The sequence below is a fragment of the Euprymna scolopes genome, chromosome 3, assembly GCF_053919585.1.
Source record: "Euprymna scolopes isolate OS-2025 chromosome 3, ASM5391958v1, whole genome shotgun sequence".
Classification (NCBI taxonomy): Eukaryota; Metazoa; Mollusca; class Cephalopoda; order Sepiida; family Sepiolidae; genus Euprymna; species Euprymna scolopes.
The window spans coordinates 155,960,387-155,976,861 of NC_136484.1; the positions used below are offsets into that span (position 1 = coordinate 155,960,387).

The window sequence follows — 16,475 nt, forward strand, 5'->3', positions numbered from 1 at the left end:
AGCCGTCTTCTTTATTTTGGGCGTCAGTGTGGAAAGTGCAGTGAGCAGAGAACAGTTGGATTTTGGAGTTGGATTTTGGAGTTGGAGTTGAGTTCAAATTTAACAGCATCAACACTCTAACCTGACTCTTGGCCAGGATGGCAAAGTGAAAGGATCCAGTGACCCACATAACATCTTCACCTCATGCACTAATAAGAACAAAGGTGATGCAAACACATACACAATGCACACACATAACAATACACACATGCAATGTACTCCTGCTCGTCTATTATATAAAGGGCAATTGTCTGTGTATATGTATTTATGTATGTATGTATGTATGTATGTATGTATGTCCAGTGAAAAATCAAAAACCAAAGAACCGCAAAGTTTATATACTTTTATTTCTATTGTTTTAAATGAATAATGCCTAAAATTTTGAAAAAATTATACATTCTTTGGGGTCAACTGGGCTAGATTTTATGTATTCAGTTTTTTAAGTTATTTTATTTACTAATTTGGAATCTATTATATAAAGAAGAGTTGTTTGCATGCATGTGTGTGTCCCGCTAGAGAGGAATGGGTTGGGCAGAGGAGAAAATGAGGGCCGGAGAGAGAGAGAGGAAGAAAATGAGAAATAGACGGATAGTGAGAGGTAGAGAGATAGAGGTTTTAATAGAAATATTTTACAATTTTGTTTGGTAGTTCAGCTAGTCTATCTATATATCTATAAAAGTGAGAAAGTGTGTGTGACTGTGTGTGTGTGTGTAAGGACACTTCTCAACCTATATACTTAACAAATTTTTTTCTTGAAATTTGGTATATAGGCTATTCAGACATATGGAAAACTTTTAATCGGTTTTCATCTGGAAAAAAAACAGCTGCTAATGGATCAAAAATTGGAAAATTGGTACGTGGGGGGTCATCAAATTTTTCTCTGTTTGCCAACCATTTCACGAATGCCCATGCATGAATCGTTTACATGATAGATTCCTTATGTTAAGAATGAGTAGGTTTGAAAACACTTTTTAAAGATCGTGTCAAGCTGATCTAATGCTTATCGTACTTGACTCACTGGTTTTGGTTTTGATATCAGCTTGAGTATTTTTTTACTTACAAGAAATGAACTGTTTAGAACAAACATAATAATCTCAGTTTCTGTATGAATTAAAATATAATATTATGGATATTTTATGACCCGGCAACGCCAGGTAGTTTGCTAGTACTATATAAAAAAAAAATGGCTGTATGGAAGATGTTAACTTTGTGCTATATTGAAGATGTTAGCTTTCAAATATTTGCATTATTTTTTTAAAATTAGTTTTATAGTTTTCTTAGCAGTGAAATAAAACCATTCCATATAAAAAGGAAATTATGGGCTTTTTATATATGCTTTTGGGGAAATTAATTTTTTAAAATAAAAATGCTTGCACTAAGAAACATGAATAATACATTCTACAGTCTGTATATTATTTTTTAAGGCATATCAGAGAACTTTAAAGAATATTTAAAATAATTGTTGATAAATTTGTAGATGAATGCACTCAGCTAAATCCTGCTCTCTCAAAACGAAATTCTTCCTTTTTGTTTATAAGCAATTACATGCTGGAAAACAAAACAACAACAACAATAGTGTCAGAATCTAGAATGGGGGATTAGTTTTTCATATAAATTTAACCTAAATTTATTATCCATTTGAAACCGAGTGTTTATTCAAATAGCATTTTAAGAGTATATAGCCAAATTTTTTTTTTTTTTAGCTATGTTAGATAAATTATGTATGTGTGTGTGTGTGTGTGTGTGTGTGTGTATGTGTGTGTGTGTGTGTGTGTGTGTGTGTTTAAGAGGTGAAGGAGAAGTTTAAAAACTCCATTAGCCCTATCACAAACTCTAAGTTAAGGTGTAGCGAGCTGCTACTACTACGAGACTAGGCTGTATTCTCACCTTAGTTCTCTCTTTCTCCCTACTCTTTTCTCTTTTCCTTCCTTTCTTCTTATACGTCATCAGAGGTTCCAGCCAATGAAAAGCGAGAACGGTTTACGTGGGACATTCGAGTGAAGGAAACGTCCTTACTTCCACAGCGACTAGAGACAGAACACACGCCTCACTCCTCAGCTCCCGTTAGGTAGCCAAGAGGAGCATTGAACAAAACGCACTGTCTTTCTTTGTAACCCGAATTTCGGGAAAACACACATATATATTGGATATATAAAACCTCATGAATTCATAACAAAGTCGCGTTACACGTCCTCATTTTTATAAGAAGACAATGTCTTCTTTTACCAGTATTTCTTTCTATTTCAGCGCTCCAGTTCTCCCTGTTATCGGAGGCGCCCCAAAGTGGGAGCCTACCGAAATGGTGACCTCTAATTAGTACCCATGTTAATGTATGGTAATAATACCATATAGGTGACAACAGTCCTCTTCACCAAATCTTTCTTAATTTTATCATCAACCTTAAGTTCATGGCCCCCCCCCCAATACTTCACATCTAAAATTAAACTTAATTTATTATGTGGCTAGATACTGAATTATCAGTTTACATTAAATTTATCTGCGAAAGTGATACACCTCAATCTCAATTTTAAAATAAGTGTCGTTTTTATACCAAAACTCTTCAGTGAATTGGGACGATTAATCGAAATCAGGAATAAAATAAATCAGAACTTTTTGGAGTATGGGAATAATTATAGCCTTATTTCTGATTGTAAAAACGATTCTTTTAATTTTTTTCTGGAAAATGAAAATTGGAAAAAACATAATGTATAATATTTATTAGAAGATTGTTTATTTACAATTATTTGAAACTAAGAGCCACAGCCTTACAAATTAGGAATCACATTCCCAGATTTATTATTGACTTTCTAAGTCTAATTTAATTTTTTTTAAATGGTATATTATGGAAAATAGAGTAAATATTCTAGAGTTCACTTACCTACTCTCTTATCAAATCTTTCTTTTCATGTTCAAATTTCTGTACCTACCTATTTGTTAAACGTCTACATGAGCCTCATTATCATGAGTTCATCGTTAATATTAAAAGATTTACAATGCTGGAACAAGTTTTTCTTTGTATCTTTTTGGTGCCACTCTGACCATCGTCATTCTCTGGTCTCTGAAATAACATTTTATTGTATTTTCTCGTTTTTGGCACAAGTTAAAAATACAGATGAAAATCTCATAATGAGTTTATGAAAATGTTAGATACAATACATAAATGAAAACCATTATCAAATAAAAAAAACAAAAAAACAATTACATTTACATTTAAAAGTACTCCTCCAAAATAATGTGATACTATTTTTCTTAGAGGTGAACACACTAAAACGACAAAAAGCCTAAATTTAAGTCGAAGTTTAAAAAAAAGCCAAATATGATATTTGAAGGCCAAACTGCTTCAAAAAAATGCCAAATTCGCAAAATTTGGCCTTAAAAAGGCCAATTTTATAACTCTGCTTGAGAAGACTGCCATTACTAAACACGTGATTGACTCCAAAGCTATTTCGAAAGCTAACTTCTGAATGGTCGGTGCGGATGTTACACGTAATTTCATTGGTCTATACGAATAATGCGGGTTTTGTCTTTACACATGAGCAGAAATCTCTTAAGTCCTTTCATTTAGACACGCTCTTTAAATACCGGCCCTTTTTACACATTTTTATTTGTTTTATGTTTCCTTGACGACAGGATTTGTCTACTATGACAACAGAATACGCTTGGGTGTATTTCGAGGTGAGATGATTATTTTTACCTGAATATCTAACTTTATTTACAGAGAAAGCCGGTTGCGTTATTTCAAGTGGTCGAAAAATGGGGGTGTTAATTCATTATATAAGGGTGTACTAATTTGATCCCTTACTTTTGGACCAGTGCGTTGTAGAAAAAAAAAACAAAAAACAAAAAAACGGGGGAGGGGGTGAAATCGATTAAAAAAAACACTGGTCAATTTTCTAGTTAAAGCATACCCCTTACTTTTCTTTTTTTAAAGCAGTTAAAACATTCGGTAAGAGTGCATTAGATGCGTAAATTAAGACTTAAAACTATAAAAAGCTATTACTTTAATTTATAGTTCACACTGGCATTATGAGATCAAATGTACAATAATAACACAATCCAGGAGCTGGTTGTCCCCCACATTAAAAACGGCCTTGTGTCTAATTTGCTTTCGTGGGGAAGCAAATAGATACAATAACACAATATTAGAGGGATAATTGTCAGCTATAATACTTAGCATAACAAGAAACAAGCCCCCCGTTACGAAACCTATTGCGAAAAATAAATTCATGGAGCTGGGGAAACATCTTAATATGTCTGCGCAATTTTCGCTAAGCGCGCATCCACATGTTCTGCGTTCGGTGTGGATACCTTGTAGGTAGATTCCGTCTCCAAACTGATGTTTGCATATGTTGCCCAACCATAGGATATGCAAACCAAACAAGATATGATGATTAATGAGGAGTGGTTTCAGTGTAACCGCCGAGCGGTCCCGGTCGGTCAGGTATCTGAATAAGTAAGCATGGTACTTCTACACTTATTGTACCGTACTGAAATAAATTATTATTAATAACGTTATTATAATAAATAATAAGTTATTATTAATAACGTTATTATTTAGAAAGCCAAAGCAAAGCCGAGCAAATACTGAGTTACGTCTGGTTCGTTAAATGCACAAGTACCGCTCTTCTTAACATAAGAGAAGGGTGTCTTGTAACTATTCTGTACTTTCATCTAACGATTTAATAAAAGATATCGTAAAACTTGAATTTAACTTGAAATATCACTAAAAAAATAGCGCAGTACAATAAGTGCATAAACACCAAAAGTACTTCCCGTTGTTACGTTCTACATCTCCGAAAACCCAATCGCCCCCTCTCTCTCCACTGTCCCTTGTTGCGGTATGTTCTGTGAAAGAACTTCGATTATTCATCAACTTCGACAACCACTGGATCTCTATTAGCATTTATGCCACCAGTTTTAATTTATGCACCTAAAATGCACTTTTACCACATTATTCTACCCCACTCCGCCTCTAAATGCTAAAATGTTTTTCTTTTGCATTTAAACGTTTATATATAAAAAAAGGTAAATAATTCTTTGTACTTTTAGAAAATTATGAACTTTAGTTATGTACCCTTACCCTCGTTCTCAACTTGTTTATGCAGACATATTTCCACCGTTCACGTGTACGATTGATCTTGTCATAACTTAAGTTTTTTGTGTATATTTTAAGTGCTTCAAATTCTCTTTTTAACGATTATTCGATTTATGGTTTACATTATTTAGATTTGTCGACTCTTAAGAGAACATGTGTTGTGTGTTAATTTCTTTTTCTTTTTCTGGTATGCGATACATGCGAAATATGGCAGTGCATGCAACAATAACATCAACAATTAAAAGGAAAATTTATATTCAATTTTATTTTTTTAAACCCTTATTCATTCCAAGCAAGGCACAGTGCCGCTTGAATATAAAGGGCTACTAGTAGGGACCATATCTACAGCGATATTATGTAGGGAGTTGAGCAGCAGGATGTCTTACACTTCAATTTCTGCATAACAGTAGTACAGCTAGGGAACAGGAAACCGGGAGGAAATTAAAAAGTTTAGCAGCCCGAGGGAAGAAACTATTAGAGTTAGACTTTTAAGCATCTCTGGATCTCTACACTGACGGGGTAGGATTTTGCTGCTTATCGGATTAGTCGGGCATTTACGTTGAGGTGGGTGTGGGTGACAAGTGTTATGAGTTCATCAGAGCACATATTCCATTAAAATACCTGTAAAACAGACACAAGGATGCAATATTGCGGTAGGTGTATCAGAATTTTTGGTGCAAGTCTATAAATGGCCCACAAGTAATCTTTTTTACTATAAAAATCTGAAAAAAATCTTTAATGTACGTTTTTGTCACTGCATGAAAATGTCATATTCCAAAAATCACGTAAATCGATCAAGTAGTTTTTTTTTTTTTATCTAAGAAAATCAAATATTATGAGACATTTTATCGAAGAAAAACTTCACGCCGTCTTGTTTTTGAACACTGCTAGCGACACCTATCGGGAATGTTTGGAATATAAGATCAGCAAAGGGCAGACAATCGACTTTCCACACTATAGAAAAAAACTTGGAAAATGAAGACATAAGTTTTTGAGGATGTTGAAAACGAAAATAACGTTTAAAATTCCAGCAAACGAGTAGTTTCCAAGATATGAAGAAATGTTAGTTTAAAGAAAGGGGAGGGGATCACTTTTCTATAATAATTTAACGTATAATGATCACCCACTTTATGGCCACCACTCTTGAATTTACGCCGCTGAAATGCACATTTGCCGAATTTTTGTTGTAGTGTCAACGTGTGGGTGCTCAATTTATGTAAAATTCTTCATATCTGGGAAACTATTCATTTGCTGGAATTTTAAACGTTATTTTCGTTTTCAACATCCTCAAAAACTTATAAATGTCTTAATTTTCCAAGTTTTTTTCTATAGTATGGAAAGTCGATTGTCTGCCCTTTGCTGATCTTATATTCGAAACATTCCCAATAGGTGCCGCTAGCAGTGTCATTCAAAAACAAAATGGCGTGAAGTTTTTCTTCGATAAAATGTCTCATAATATTTTTTTTTTTTTAAATAATAAAAAAAACTACTTGATCGATTTACGTAATTTTTGGAATATGACATTTTCATGCAGTGACAAATACGTACATTATAAAGATTTTTTTTCAGATTTTTATAGTAAAAAAGATTACTTGTGGACCATTTATAGACTTGCACCGAATTTTTTTGGAATTTTTGATACCCCTAACATGAAACTGCGAATAAAATATAAACTCGTAATTTCTCTTTTAAAAGTGGGTTGTTTATTTCTTTATGGAATATACTTCCAAAATAAACTATTAAAGTTGTTTGAAAAATAATAGAAATATTATTTTTTATTTAAAAAAAAAAGTGTTTACACTGCGCCTTTATGCAGCCATTTTTTTTTTTTTTTTTTTTTTTACGTAATGAAATCAATTGAATTTTACGAATCAATTTTTAAACTTTAAAAATCTATCAAGATTTTTCTATTGGTTCAATTTTTATATTTTCAAGGTCAATGTGAAATTTTATGCTCTTTCCAATAAACCGAATATAATATTTTAGGCAAACACTTTTTTTACCCCCCCCCATTTTGAAATGTCTATTAAAATTTAAATAATTAATTGACTTACCAAAGTTTTATGTCACAAATTGAAGATAAAAGATCAATAAATAATATATTGTAAATTAAATTTTTTTTTTTTTTTTTTTTTTTTTTAAACCATGTTGATTTTTTTAAATATTTTTAATTATTTTTATTGGAAGCCTATGTTCTGCTTATATTGTCCAGTAAGTATTGGACACTGACGATAATTGTTTTCTATTTCATTCATTGTTTTTTTGTTAAAAAAAAATTCACTCTATAAAGAAGAATTAAAATATAATAAATCAAAAATTTATGTATTTCTTTGAGAAAAGAAAAAAAAAAATTCCTCGACTTTTTATTTAAAAATATTTTTTTTAAGGCAAAAACTCATAAGTAAAATTTGACTATTTTTAAACTATGAGAACACACATGTCTTCACGCACAAGACTAGACGGCTAACGCGAATGTGTGGTTTTTACTGCCTTCTGTCCATCCGTAGTTCTAAACAAGAACAAACCGGTACTTCCAGTTTTTCGATAAGAACATAAAAATGCTTGCGTAATGGGGCTTTTTCAAATAGTCATTTAAAAAATTCTTTTATTTAAAAAATAAATGGAATTTAAAATAAATGTGGATGAATTCTGAATAATGAAGAATAGAACTACACATTCAATAGTGTTTTTTTAGGTAAGTGATTTTTTTTTTGAAATTTTATCGATTTTTTTTTTGAAATTTTATCGATTTTTTTTTTTTTTTTTTTTCTTTTTTTTTTTATAATCAAAGTAAATTTTTAAAAATTTAAAGTCATATTTTTATAATAATTATTAAATTACTCTAAATTCTCGACTCCAAGTTGAAGAGCCATTGCTCAAAATGACAAGGTACTACAATAATACTGACTGGGATGCCATTAGAGATCACATCAGAGATTCCCCATGGGGAAATATCTTTTCTCTTCCTGTGGGACAGTCCACAAATGAGACCACGAAATGGTTCAAAGCAGCAATTGAAGCACATGTTCCCACACGGAAGCTCTTTAGCAATCCCCACTTTCCTTAATGGTTTACTTCTACTTGCGCAGCTGCCATTGCTCAGAGGCAACATGCATACTGCAAATTTATCTGACAAAGTCCAGTGCAAACAGACAAAAGTTTATACAAGTAATAGTAAGAAAGAAATAGTGACAGCTAAGAGAGAATGTATCGAAACCACCAGAAAATGCATTGAAATGCAAAAATTAGGAACTCGTGATTTCTGGAAAATCTACAACAGTGTAGTAAATAATGGGCAATCAACAATTCCCCCACTATCCAACAATCATGAAGTTGTTTGCATGGCGACTGAGAAAGCTAACATGCTAGCCCGTCAGTTTGCCTCAAACTCTACTTTGGACTCGGCAAACCACTCCCTCCCCTGATTTTTCTTTTGTGGACAGACGCCACACTTGATCTAAAAATCACCCCTTAAGTACATGATATAAAAAACCTAGATACTTAAAAAGCATGTGGACCAGATTTCATCCCGATTGTACTACTAAAAAAAATGCTCTGCTGAGGTGGCTCCAGTTCTCTCCAAACTTTTCAACAAATACCTTAACGAATCTTGTTTCCCTGACTGTTGGAAAATTGCTTCTGTGGTACCAGTCTACTAGAATTCTGGCGAAAGAACTGACCCATTAAATTATTGCCCCATTAGCCTCCTCCCTCTTTTCGCCAAAATATTTGAGTCCATAATTAATCAAGCTCTAGTCCATCACCTTACAGTTGCTAAACTTCTGTCCGACTATCAATATAGATTTAGGCAAGCCCATTCTCCTGCAGATATCCTAATTGTAATCTCTGAACATATATCCCATGCACTGGATAAGGCAGGGGAGGGGAGAGCAGTAGCCCTAGATATATCTTAGGCTTTTGACAGGGTATGGCACGATGGTCTTCTCATGAAAATTAGATCCTATGGTATTACTGGACGAATACTTAACAATTAAATCCTTCTTAAATAACAGAAAAATCCAGGTTGTCCTCGATGGTCATACATCTAAACAATATGATATAAATGTGGGTTGATCCTTGGACCTTTATTACTTCTGATATTCATAAATGACCTCCTGAATAAAATAGTCTCTGAGATGGGCATATTTGCTAACAACACCATACTCTATAACAGACATGAGGGGAAAACGAATGAACAATGGTGGAAATCCCAGAGGAAGACCTTCAGTCTGTAGAGGAATGGAGACAAAAATGGATGGTAACATTCAATGCTGCCAAGACTAAGCTTGTTTCCTTCAATAATTACAAGAAATCTTCTCAATCACTAATAGCTATGGCTAAAGATGCATTACCTGAAAGTATTTCTTTCAAACTCCTCGGCTTAACGTTCATGGGGAACATCAGTTGGAACAGATACATTAAGAGTATTGCTAAGGCTGCTGCGAAGAATGTGGGCCCTTTCTACTGTGCTAGAAAGTTACTTATGCCTGGAAGTATCCTGTACCTCTACAAGGCTACCATTCGCCCATGTATGGAGTACTGTTGTCACATTTGGGCTGGTGCATAGTCTCTCCCTCCTGGACAGGGTTCAAGAATAACCAACCTGATAGATCCTGAACTGTCATCTAAGCTTCAACCTCTGTCCCATCGACAAAATGTTGCATCCCTCTGCCTGTTTTAAAAGTATTTTAATGGTGGATGCTCTGAATTACAAGCCTTTGTAACCCCCTCAACGTAAATACCCCCCATCCCGTTAAACCCGACAAGCAGCCAAGTCCCACTCCCCACACATTAAAGATCCGTAGGTGTAAGAAAGCCTTCTACTCAAATAGTTTCTTCTCCAGAACTGCTAGACTTGGGAATTCCTTTCCGGGTTCCTGCTTCCCCAACTGTACTGATATGCAGAAATTAAAATGTAATGTGAACAGAAATCTTGCTGCTCAACTCCCTACATAGTATCCCTGCAACTTATGTCCCTAATAGTAGCCCTCTACATCAAAGTGGCACTGTGCCTTGTTTGGGGTGAAAATGTAATAAAGAAAAAATAATTAAACAATAATTAAATTCTTTTACACTAATTTCATTTAAAAAAAATTCTTTTCCAATAATTACGTCAATTTCAATATCTAATCAAATTGCATTCTTACAGGCGGTGTACCCCTGAATATGTCCCAATACTTCCTCATATTTTTGTTTATCTAAACTACAAGAGGTCCAATCACAGAAAATGAGCAAGTATAATTTGAATAAAAATAATAAAATAAATAATAAAATCGATTTTTTTTGTCTCCTCTTTTCTGACTAAAATTATTTTGTGCTTTTACTCGTTTTATGGCAAAAAAATGGTTGCTACTGGACATTTACGTACACCATTTCTTTTTCTTTTTTCATTTTTCCTTTTTACTTTTCTTTTTTTACTTTTCTTTTTTTACTATTCTTTTTTTACTTTTCTTTTTTTACTTTTCTTTTTTTACTTTTCTTTTTTTACTCTTCTTTTTTTACTCTTCTTTTCTTACTTTTCTTTTTTTACTTTTCTTTTTTTACTTTTCTTTTTTTACTATTCTTTTTTTACTTTTCTTTTTTTACTTTTTTTTACTTTTTTTTACTTTTTTTTACTTTTTTTTACTTTTTTTTACTATTCTTTTTTTACTATTCTTTTTTTACTTTTCTTTTTTTACTTTTCTTTTTTTACTTTTCTTTTTTTACTTTTCTTTTTTTACTTTTCTTTTTTTACTTTACTTTTTTTACTTTTCTTTTTTTACTTTTCTTTTTTTACTTTTCTTTTTTTACTTTTCTTTTTTTACTTTTCTTTTTTTACTTTTCTTTTTTTACTTTTCTTTTTTTACTTTTCTTTTTTTACTTTTCTTTTTTTACTTTTCTTTTTTTACTTTTCTTTTTTTACTTTTCTTTTTTTACTTTTCTTTTTTTACTTTTCTTTTTTTACTTTTCTTTTTTTACTTTTCTTTTTTTTCTTTTCTTTCTTTCTTTTCTTTCTTTCTTTTCTTTCTTTCTTTTCTTTCTTTCTTTTCTTTCTTTCTTTTCTTTCTTTCTTTCTTTTCTTTCTTTCTTTCTTTTCTTTCTTTCTTTCTTTTCTTTCTTTCTTCTTTTCTTTCTTTCTTCTTTTCTTTCTTTTATTTATTTCTTTTCTTTCTTTCTTCTTTTATTTATTTCTTTTCTTTCTTTCTTCTTTTCTTTCTTTCTTCTTTTCTTTCTTTCTTCTTTTCTTTCTTTCTTCTTTTCTTTCTTTCTTCTTTTCTTTCTTTTTCTTTTTTCTTTTCTTTCTTGTTTTCTTTTCTTTCGTGTTTTCTTTTCTTTCGTGTTTTCTTTTCTTTCGTGTTTTCTTTTCTTTCGTGTTTTCTTTTCTTTCGTGTTTTCTTTTCTTTCGCGTTTTCTTTTCTTTCGCGTTTTCTTTTCTTTCGCGTTTTCTTTTCTTTCGCGTTTTCTTTTCTTTCGTGTTTTCTTTCTTTCTTTCGTGTTTTCTTTTCTTTTATCCTTTTTTCTCTTTTTTCTCTTGTCTCTTTTCTCTTTCTTGTCTTTTCTTTTTCTCTTTTCTTTTTCTCTTTTTTTCTCTTTTTTCTCTTTTTTTCTCTTTTTTCTCTTTTTCTTTTCTTATTTCTCTTTTTCTTTTCTTATTTCTCTTCTCTTTCTTTCTTTCTTCTCTTTCTCTTTCTTTCTTCTCTTTCTCTTTCTTTCTTCTCTTTCTCTTTCTCTTTCTTTCTTCTCTTTCTTTCTTCTCTTTCTTTCTTCTCTTTCTCTTTCTTTCTTCTCTTTCTTTCTTCTCTTTCTCTTTCTTTCTTCTCTTTCTTTCTTCTCTTTCTCTTTCTTCTCTTTCTTCTCTTTCTTCTCTTTCTTTCTTCTCTTTCTTCTCTTTCTTTCTTCTCTTTCTTCTCTTTCTTTCTTCTCTTTCTCTTTCTTTCTTCTCTTTCTCTTTCTTTCTTCTCTTTCTCTTTCTTTCTTCTCTTTCTCTTTCTTTCTTCTCTTTCTTCTCTTTCTCTTTCTTCTCTTTCTCTTTCTTCTCTTTCTTCTCTTTCTTCTCTTTCTCTTTCTTCTCTTTCTCTTTCTTCTCTTTCTCTTTCTTCTCTTTCTCTTTCTTCTCTTTCTCTTTCTTCTCTTTCTCTTTCTTCTCTTTCTCTTCTCTTTTTCTTCTCTTTCTCTTTCTTCTTTCTCTTTCTTCTCTTTCTCTTTCTTCTCTTTCTCTTTCTTCTCTTTCTCTTTCTTCTTTCTCTTTCTTCTCTTTCTCTTTCTTCTTTATCTTCTCTTTCTCTTTCTTTTTATCTTTCTTCTCTTTCTCTTTCTCCTTTTTTATTTCTTTTTCTTTATTTCTTTTTCTTTTTTATTTCTTTTATTTCTTTTTCTTTTTTATTTCTTTTTCTTTTTTATTTCTTTTATTTATTTTTCTTTTTTATTTCTTTTATTTATTTTTCTTTTTCTTTTTATTTCTTTATTTCTTTTTGTTTTCTTTTTATTTTTCTTTTTTTATTTCTTTATTTCTTTTTCTTTCTTTTTATTTTTTTTTTATTTTTTTCTTTTTTCTTTTTTCCTTTTTCTTTTTTCCTTTTTCTTTTTTCCTTTTTCTTTCCTTTTTCTTTCCTTTTTCTTTTTTTTCTTTTTTCTTTTTTTTCCTTTCTTTCTTTTCTTTCTTTTCTTTATTTTCTTTCTTTTCTTTATTTTCTTTCTTTCTTTCCTTTCTTTCTTTTCTTTCTTTCTTTTCCTTTTTTCTTTTCCTTTTTTCTTTTCCTTTTTCTTTCTTTTCCTTTTTCTTTCTTTTCCTTTCTTTTCCTTTCTTTTTCCTTTTTCTTTCTTTTTCCTTTTTCTTTCTTTTTCCTTTTTCTTTCTTTTTCCTTTTTCTTTCTTTTTCTTTTTCCTTTTTCTTTCTTTTCCTTTCTTTTCCTTTTTCTTTCTTTTCCTTTCTTTTTCTTTTCCTTTCTTTTCCTTTTTCTTTTCCTTTCTTTTCTTTTCTTTTCCTTTCTTTTTCTTTTCCTTTCTTTTTCTCTTCATTTCTTTTCCTTTCTTTTTCTCTTCATTTCTTTTCCTTTCTTTTTCTCTTCCTTTCTTTTTCTCTTCCTTTCTTTTTCTCTTCCTTTCTTTTTCTTTCTTTTTCTTTTTCTTTCTTTTTCTTTTTCTTTCTTTTTCTTTTTCTTTTTCTTTCTTTTTCTTTTTCTTTTTCTTTCTTTTTTTTCTTTTTCTTTTTTTTTCTTTTTTTTTCTTTTTCTTTTTTTTTCTTTTTTTTTCTTTTTCTTTTTTTTTCTTTTTCTTTTTTTTTCTTTTTCTTTTTTTTTCTTTTTCTTTTTTCTATACCTAAATCTTTATTTTTCCGGCTAATAAAATAAATGAAATCAAATGCTAAACTAACTCTTCAAAAAACTTTAAAATGACGACTTTTATAGGTTTTCGGTGGTGCTGAAGACGAATATCACATTTAAATTGGGGGCTGACGAGTAGTTTTCATGATATAAAGAAATCACTTTTCTATAAAAATTTAACATCCACTTTCTAACCGCCTAGAAATGTATTCATATCATAAAACAAATTTAGCTGCAATATTCGTTTTCAGCACCCCCGAAAACCGGCGCTACTAAGTGATTCGTTCATTTTTTTTTCATAATTTAGGACGCTATTTCCGCTGTCAGTAAGCTTACACGAGCGGTAGGTGTGTCAGAAATTTCGTGAAAAATAGTGAATAATTCCACCCCGTCTTTCTAAGCTTATAACTCCTCGAAAAATGTAATTCAAGCCCTAATGTTTTTCAATTAAAGGACCAAGGTTTCATTAAAAAGAAAAACAAAAAAACAAACAGTGTTTTAAGGACTTTACCGGTAAATTTCCAAAAAACACTACTTTTTTTGTTTTTTTAAATTTGAATATATTTATTGACCTTTTCTCTTTAATTTGTGATATATAACACTTTGGTGAGTAAATTAATTATTTACTTTTTAATAGACATTTCAAAATGGGAGGCGTTAATTATTCGACCCCCTGTCTTTCCAAGCTTATAACTACTCGAGAAATGTAATTCAAGCCCTAATTTTTTTTCAATTATAAAGGAGCAAGGACCAAGGTTTCATTAAAAAAAAAAACAAAAGTAAAAACAAAAAATGTGGTTTAAAAAAAAAAAAAAGGTTTTAAACTTCGAACTTTACAGGTAAATTTCTAAAAAAACACTTTTTTTTTTTGTTTTAAATTTTAATATATTATTTATTGACCTTTTCTCTTCAATTTGTGATATATAACACTTTGGTGAGTAAATTATTTACTTTTTAATAGACACTTGAAAATGGGGGGGGGGCGTGAATTTAAAAAAAAAACTTTTGTCTAAAATATTATATTCAGTTTATTGGAAAGAGCATAAAATTTCACATTGACCCTGAAAATATCGTAAAAATAGAATCAATAGAAAAATTTTTATAAATTTTTAAAGTTTAAAAATTGAAAAATATTGAGTTCGTAAAATTCATTACTGTTTTTTAAAAAATAAAAAAAATATTTCTATTACTTTTAAAACAACTTTAATAGTTTATTTTGGAAGTATATAATCCATAAAGAAAATAAGCAACCCACTTTTAAAAGAAATTACGATTTTTTTTTATATTTTATTCGCAGTTTCGTGTTAGGGGTGTCAAAAATTCCTACAAAAATTCTGATACACCTACGAGCGGTTTACAAAAATATACTTTTGTTTTTCATTTTTTTTTTTTTTTTTTTTTTTTTTTTTTTTAAGGTTGGTATTCAATTATAGAACTTGTATAGTTTTTAACAGGTGTTTCTGTAGGTGTATCAGAACTTTTTAGGAATGTTTGACGCCCTAACAGAAAACTGAATAAAATATAAAAAACTCGTAATTTCTGTTTTTAAAGTGGGTTGTTTATTTTCTGTATGGAATATACTTCCAAAATAAACTATTAAAGTTGTTTAAAAAATAATAGGAATCTTATTTTTTAAGAAACAGTGTTTACAAAGTGCCAGCGCGCGTTCAACTAGCCATTTTTTTTTTTTTTTTACGAATGAAATCAATTGAATTTTACAAGTGAAAATTTTTTCAATTTTTAAAATTTAAAAATCTATCAAAATTTTTCTATTGGTTCAATTTTTACGAAATTTTCAGGATCAATGTGTAATTTCATGCTCTTTCCAATAAACTGAATATAATATTTTAGACAAACGTTTTTTTTTTTTTTTTTTTTTTTTTATTTAAATCCCCGCCCTCCATTTTGAAATGTCTATTAAAATTTAAATAATTAATTTACTCACCAAAGTTTTATATATCACAAATTGAAGATAAAAAAATAAAGATAAATAAATAAGATATTCTAATTTAAAACAAAAAAGTGTTTTTTTTTTTTTTTTTTTTTTTTTTTTTTTTTGAAATTTACCTGTAAAGTCCAAAGTGTAAATTCGGCCGTACAACATACAACACCACCCGCCCCTCCATCGCCCCTAATGTAAACAGAACTTTTGTGAAATATTAAATTGCAAAGCACCTGTTAATACCTATACAAGTCCTATAATGGAAAAAAAAAAAAAAAAGAACGAAAAACAAATGATTTTTTGTAAACTTACTAACAGCATAGAGTCCTAAGTTACGAGATGAAAAAAGTGAACGGATCTCTTAGTAAATAAAACCAGCGCCGGTTTTCGGGGCTGCTGAAAACGAATATCAATTAAATTTTTTTTATGATATGAAGAAATTACTAGATGGCCAGAAAGTGGGTGCTCATTCTACGTTAAATTTATATAGGAAAGTGATCCCCCACATTTTTGAAAACGTAATTTCTTCATATCATGAAAACTACTTATCTGCCCCAAATTTAAATGTGATATTCGTTTTTAGCACCACCGAAAACCTTTAAAAGTCGTCATTTTAAAGTTTATTGGGGAGTTGGAAAGAAACTTGCATTGACCTTTTTTTTCTTCTTTACCGAAATCTTTTGCATTTAACAAGAAGTTGAATAAAACAAACAAAACATTGCAAACGAAAAGGAAGTTGTGACTAGATTCGTTTATTTAATTTAAATTCTTGTGAAATAGTATTTATTTTAATTATTTTAAAGTTTTTCTATGGATAACATTTATTAAAAAAAATAGTTTCAAATTTACAACACAAAAAAAAAAAAAACAAACAAACAAACCAGTTGATTTTATTTATTTATATATTGTTCAAATTCCAGTTAAATAAATGATTCTCTTTCAATAGCTAAAATGTGTATTTTATTTCATATGCCCGACGTTTCATATTTCGCAATTTTGATTTACCAGGTTATTTCGGCCATTATTATTTTCGCCCCGTATTGTTTTCACTGGTGTCCAGCGAAAACCAACATCGCCACCAATGAAAACAGTATAC

The 16,475-nt window shown here is 30.3% G+C and overlaps 1 protein-coding gene across 2 annotated transcripts in view; it reads left to right on the top strand.

Moving 5' to 3' along the window:
- The first annotated feature begins 3,545 nt into the window (after positions 1-3,545).
- Positions 3,546-16,475, top strand: part of LOC145260069 (very long chain fatty acid elongase 4-like) — a 100,497-nt gene continuing 87,567 nt past the window's right edge. The window contains exon 1 of one of the 2 annotated variants that reach the window (XM_080118003.1): positions 3,546-3,714. Coding sequence is in view for 1 of the 2 variants with exons in the window: in XM_080118002.1 (XP_079974128.1) it covers positions 3,682-3,714 (33 nt within the window). In the remaining variant the exon portion in view is untranslated. The remainder of the gene's footprint in view (positions 3,715-16,475) is intronic. The other variant, XM_080118002.1, reaches the window with a different exon arrangement.